This window comes from Pinus tabuliformis, chromosome 2_1 (assembly GCF_031772625.1).
Source record: "Pinus tabuliformis cultivar Carrire ecotype Pingquan chromosome 2_1, CPIR1, whole genome shotgun sequence".
NCBI classification, from domain to species: Eukaryota; Viridiplantae; Streptophyta; class Pinopsida; order Pinales; family Pinaceae; genus Pinus; species Pinus tabuliformis.
In genome coordinates this window covers 181,521,249-181,527,350 of record NC_142299.1, presented here as the reverse complement: position 1 = coordinate 181,527,350, position 6,102 = coordinate 181,521,249, and the positions used below count along the sequence as shown (strand labels likewise).

General features: G+C 36.6%; 1 protein-coding gene across 1 annotated transcript; it reads left to right on the top strand.

Annotated features, from left to right (window-relative positions):
* The first annotated feature begins 607 nt into the window (after positions 1-607).
* LOC149199312 (protein EDS1L-like) lies at positions 608-5,470 on the top strand. Its single transcript, XM_089402380.1, has 4 exons — positions 608-750; positions 831-1,143; positions 2,423-3,241; positions 4,287-5,470. The coding sequence occupies exons 2-4, from the start codon at positions 835-837 to the stop codon at positions 5,070-5,072; spliced, it is 1,914 nt and encodes a 637-aa protein (XP_089258506.1). The 5' UTR covers positions 608-750; positions 831-834; the 3' UTR covers positions 5,073-5,470.
* Positions 5,471-6,102: the final 632 nt, after the last annotated feature.

The window sequence follows — 6,102 nt, the reverse complement described above, 5'->3', positions numbered from 1 at the left end:
AAATATTTTTTTTAAAGTTGTTTAATTTAGTTTTTATTTTTTAGTTTTGCTAGGTTATATAAGTTTGAAGATGATTGATAGACCTCATCTACTACTTGAGTAGCAACAACCGTGGAGCATTGAAGGACTTGGGCATTTAAGCTATTAAAATCACTAAAAAGCTCACTCTATTGAATCACACTAACACTTACCTTCGCTAGATTTTTACCCACAAAATTTAGAAATAACCCATGCATTAACAAAGCACCTTTGTGACACCCTACTCTACACCTCATAAGTAATTTAATTATGAATTTAAAATCTATTTTAAATAACTTAAAAAAAAAACATTATTTTTTTTGATAAATAACATTAAAATTAAGACATTTAAATTTATTTTAAAACTCATTTCAAACACCAAAATACAAAATATTACACAACAAAATCGTATTACTGCATTTCGATAAATGACACTAAAATATAGAAAAAATGAAAGTCAGACGCGACGTCCTTCGAATCTTTCGGAGATGCGCTACAGTCGTCACTGATTAATTATCTATAAACCCCACAAACTTGTGAGCTTTGGGATGGCTTCGATTAAGATAAAATTAATCGACTGTGACTTTCTACAAAGCCAAATTTCACACGGCAGCTCTCTCTTTCTGGGAGCTTTCCCGTTACCATGGTTTCTCGTCTTATAAAATAAACTCTGCTTTCGTTCACAAGCATTGACGTGCGGGAACAAGCTTAAAATCTCATCGCATTTTCGAGGTATAATCTTCTTCAGCTTTTGTTGGACAAATGTAATGTGATATTGTTTGGCTGACTGATTTTGTTGAACTCTATGACAGATTAATGGGTAGATCGGAGTCTTTTTACTCGGAAAACTTGTTGGGTGCCTGCAATCTGTCTCACAATGTTTACAGAAGCGCAGGCGATGATCCCAGCTATCTGAGGGCTGATTTAAGCGAAACTACTGTTTCCATTGCTTTTGGTGGCATTCTCGATCCCCATGTCTTCCAAGCAACAGCAACCAAGTTTGGAGAATGTCAAAGTCGTTTTCTGGAGTGGCTGAAAGATGGGAACAATCAACCAGCCTGTCTGCATCAGGGTTCGCTCAACCAATTTCTCTACCTCTTGAATAATTCCAGATTTCAAGAAGAGGTTTTTACCATCCTAGCTTCTTTATTTCAAGTTTCGTGCAATTACTATATAGTGAGGTGCTGCTCTAGAGTTCAGGTGGGGAAGATCTGTTTAATATATATGGATCTCTTATTTACTTCAACTGCAAAGAATCTCACTTCCCCACCTGAACATAGATTCAGGTAGCCCAAAATCTATAAAGCTAGCCTCTATGCTTTTGGGTTAGCATGGATATGGCACAATAGCACTTTTGGGTTAACATGGATTTGCACAACAGTTTTTGTTAGTTTAAATGTTATAGTCTATTTATTAATTATATGTTTTGGAGTTGTTTTAGTATATTTTCTTATTATGTTTTGAAGTTTTATTTTTGTATATTGTTTTTATCTAGCTTTGGAGTTTTTTTAAGTATATTTTCTTATAAAACTTGTCCAGAATTCAGTAGAATCTTTTTGAAATCAGTGGTAAACTCTTAGCAATTTTTCCAGATAAAGAGTTGACATATAATAGTTTCACAACACCAATATACTAAGCCTATTCACTATGTTATCTGCACTTTAATGTGATATCCCGTGGGTTAGTATGTGATTCCCTACAGATAATGAGTAGCTTCAATCTGTACGGGCCTGAAGCTTGAAGAAGGGGTTTGACATTGCAAGACATCATAGTCCTTTATAGATAATGAATATGTTCAACCTGTTCGATCTGTGAAGTCCCGTGGGCTAGTATGTGATTCCTTACCGATAATGAGTAGCTTCAATCTGTAAGGGCCTGAAGCTTGAAGAAGGGGTTGAAATTGCAAGACATTATAGTCCTTTATAGATAATGAATATGTTCAACCTGTTCGTTCTGTGAAGTGCCTGTTTGAAGAACAGTATTTTCCGCTTTGAACTGCAAGCCTGTGTTTGTCATGAAGTGTGTAAATTTATTGCTCTGTTAGACATACACCAAGTTATACACAAAAATCCATGGATCTGTACTCCCACCCTCGTTGTAGAGCACTGAACTTTGATAAAATAATCCTGCTCTTTGGAATTTATCATTTTAGAGCACCAAACTTTGATAAAATAATCCTGCACTTTGGAATTTATCATTTTGTAACTTTGACTGTTGTTGCAGGGCCACCTGGAACATGAAATAATCCTGGATTTTGGAATTTGTCATTTTGTAGCTTTCATTTTTGTTGCAGGCTCTAATCCTGGACTTTGGAATTTGTCATTTTGTAACTTTCATTTTTGACGCAGGCTCTAACCCTAGACTTTAGAATTTTTCTTTTTGTAACTTTCGTTTTTTGTTACAGGCCCTTCTGGAATATGAAAGGGGTAAGAACGTATTGTTCACTGGTCACTCCATGGGCGGAGCTATTGCTGCCTTCGCCACGCTATGGATGTTGGATAAGCACCAGCAGCAGCACCCTGGCAAGACTAAATCTTTTTTCTGCATCACGTTTGGCTTCCCGTTGATTGGGGATGAAACTCTCGCACGAGGAGTTCGTCGCAAGGGGTGGACGGATCAGTTCTGCCATGTTGTCTTAGGACGTGATGTCATCTCTAGGGTTTTGTTGGCTCCTTCCATATCGGTGTCTGAGGCCTTGGAATCATTTTTACCATATTTGAAGAGATACCTGGAGAATGCAGGGGATTTACATGGTTCCACTGACACACCCATGGAAGAAGCCCTTCCACAGGGCAGTGCTGCGTTCGTGAGCACTGTACTCCAGTATTGCTCTGCTGTAGCGAATTATAATAGCGCAACCAACATGAGCCCCAACAACCCGTTAATGGCTGCTGTAAGGCCTCTCGTGAAGTTGAGTCCTTATAGGCCATTTGGCCATTATTTGTTCTGCTCCAAGCGTGGTGGGATTTGGATAGAAAATCATTTTGCTGTATTTTCCTTTCTTTATTACGCCCTGCAATTTTCAGATGCTGCGCTGCAAATTTCAGATGCTAGTTGTGACGAATTCATCTTGGAGCACGTTGGTTATTCAAATAGCTTGCCCAGTGTCCTGCAAAATATAGTGAAGTTGAATGAGCTTTCAGAAATTCCTTTGTCGGAAACAGGATCAAACTATCAAGACAGCAGGACAATACAACTGGAAGCTCTTGGGCTTGGAATTCAGGTAAACCTTGTTGCTTTGCATTCTTTAAACCATTTTTTCTCTCTTACCTGCAGTATAAGAGTTTCAGTGTCATTGCCATGATAAACTGGATGTATGCTTTGCTTTGGTTTTGTGGTTGTAACAATATACTGTTGTTTCTATTAGCTGATCTTTATCTACTTCAGTATACGATCCTGTCATATACCGTGTATGCTATGTAGTGTTCAAACTAATATATGCGATCCATATTAAACCTGGATCTATTAGAAGCATGACTGGTTAGGATCTGAGGATAAAATGGTTTTTATAAGTAGTGTTTTTTGCAATTATTTTTGAGAAGAAACATCTTCCCACCTTAGCTGTAGAACATCTCTTTATATCACTTGGAAGTTGAACAAATGGAAATGAAGAACAGAGAAAGGGAATAGCCTTGGTAAACAACGTACTTGTGATCCAAGAAACAAAGTTACTCGTATTTGTGATCCAAGACATGAAGTTAGTTAGAGATGAACCATGTGGCTGAACTAGCATGTAGTTGGTTCAAATAAAATAACTAATTTGACATAATTGTCACCATTGCCTATAGTTATGCAAGAGGCCAGTTGTACACGAAATATAACATAGGGGATGTTATAATATGAAGAATTTCCCCATTGGGGTTTATTGCTCCCATGTTCTTGCTTCTTGTTCTTCAAATCTATTTGTATGTATATTAGGGGATATTATAATCTAATGAATTTCCCCTATGGGAGTTTATTTCTTCCATGTTCTTGCTTCTTTTTTCTTCAAATCTATTACTAGCAGGAATGAAACCATATGAGTTGAAAATTTTACACAATTTGACAACCAGTTGAGAACTTTATACACAATCTCAATATATTTTTGGGGTATTTAGCCTGGATTATTACTGGATCCTATTTAAAGGGGTCAGTACCCCATTGCAAAATCTCTCCTTGAAGCCTTGTGTATAATGTAAGAGAACCTTCAAGTAGATTATATACTGCAATAAAGTTCTGTTGGTTTCAATAATTGAGAGTTGTGTTTTTTTGTGATAAAATTTGTGCAGAATTGCCCAGCAAGACTTGCCCTCAGAGCTGCGGGACAAGTTTTGAAGCAGCAGAGGGAGAACCTGACCAAATTGGAGAATGAAGTAAAAGGAAAGATAGAAGTAGCCATCAAAGAAATAGAAGAGTATCGTGCGCAGTGTCTCAGAAATGGCACTGGATACTACGACTCGTTCAAAAAGAAGCAACATAGAACAGACTTTGATGCTAACCTTAACAGGCTGAAGCTGGCAGGCTGGTTGGACGAAATCATAACGATGATCAGTAAGGATGAGTTACCGGACGATTTCCAGTGTAGTGAAGTGTGGATAAAACTGGGCACTCACTACAGGCTACTAGTTGAGCCACTGGACATCGCGAATTATTACAGGTTGGGAAAAAACGAAGACTCTGGGCCTTATCTCAGAAATGCCAGGCCTCGTCGTTATACAATTCTCCAAAAGTGGTTGGAAGAAAATAATGTGATTCAACAGCAGCAGCCATCCCCTACAGGCACTGATCAGCCCACGATGCCCACTGAAGACTCCTGTCTCTGGGCTCATGTTGAAGAAATTGCATGCTTAATGGGCGCTAAAAATGCTGGGGGTCATGAAAACTCCATAGCAGGATTGGAAAAGTCACTGAGGCCTTTGATTGATTCCAATGGTTTGTCTATGGAAGAACTTGTGGCTGGCAACTCTACCTTCAACACTGTGGTCAAGTGGTTGTGGACACACATGACCCCACAGCAGAAATCAAGCTCTCCCATCTCGTATGTTATTGGCAGGCACCCAGAACTGATGAACTGATCATGCAGATGATGTGAGTAGCCATTGCATAAGTATTCAGATTTCGGTACTCTTGTTATTTCTGGTGCATTCACTTCAATGAGAAGGAGAATTAAGTTCGGATTATCGTGAATATTATTAACTAGTTCATGTCTGTGTAGATTTATAGATTTTCTACTGTATTTTGATAATGTGTATTATATAATCCAGTTGAACAGGAATATGTCGTATATTTTATTTTTCTGACTATTTCCATTTTTGTTAATTGATATATAATATAGTCTTTTGATTGGTGGACTCTTAAAGCGCACTCTTAGTAATGTGCACCAGCTGGAAACTCATGAATGTCGCAGCTGCCCAACGTATATATTCTATATTTTATTTTGAGAATGCTTATTATATAATTCAGTTGACATGAATATGTGGCTGTTTTTTGGGGACCATTATAGTTTTTTTTAATTGATATATAATATAGTATGTGAATAAGTAGTATAATATATATATATATATATATATAATTAATTTGTGAATAGGGTATTGTTAACTTATTTTTTGAATAATAGTTATTTACTAAAATATCTGTCTATCTTACCCACTCAACTAGCCCAAAAGCTAAACCTCTGTCACCTCCCTGCCCAACCTACCCAACCTTCAATTTAAAATTAATAGATAATATAAATCTGAATTTTTTTTTTAAAAAATTACTTAATAAAATGCTTATGTAAATAAAATTTTAAATAACCATTATGAATACTGGAAAGATTTCCAACTAAGGATATCTTACATTAAAGTTTTAAATTTTAACCAGTCCTATACGAGCAAAATGCAATAGAGAATAAAAATAAGCTGGCCTATCTTGATCATCATCTTTGATTTGAGTGGTGTTGTAGAGATTGTCATCTGTCTTTATATACACACATGAAGTTAGTTTTGCTTGCATTAGGTCTTATATTAAAACATATAGAATAGGATTGAAAGTTTCTGTATGATCATCATTTTTTATTTGAGTAGTGTTGTAAAGATTGTTTAGCTATCTTTATATACACAGAAG

What these genes read in the sequence shown, in the direction of transcription:
- LOC149199312 (XM_089402380.1), top strand. Translation starts at nt 835, where the DNA reads ATGGGTAGATCGGAGTCTTTTTACTCGGAAAACTTGTTGGGTGCCTGC. An exon ending in ATTCCAGATTTCAAGAAGAG is followed by an intron (nt 1,144 to 2,422) that starts GTTTTTACCATC and finishes TTTTTGTTACAG; the next exon opens with GCCCTTCTGGAATATGAAAG. An exon ending in CTCTTGGGCTTGGAATTCAG is followed by an intron (nt 3,242 to 4,286) that starts GTAAACCTTGTT and finishes AAATTTGTGCAG; the next exon opens with AATTGCCCAGCAAGACTTGC.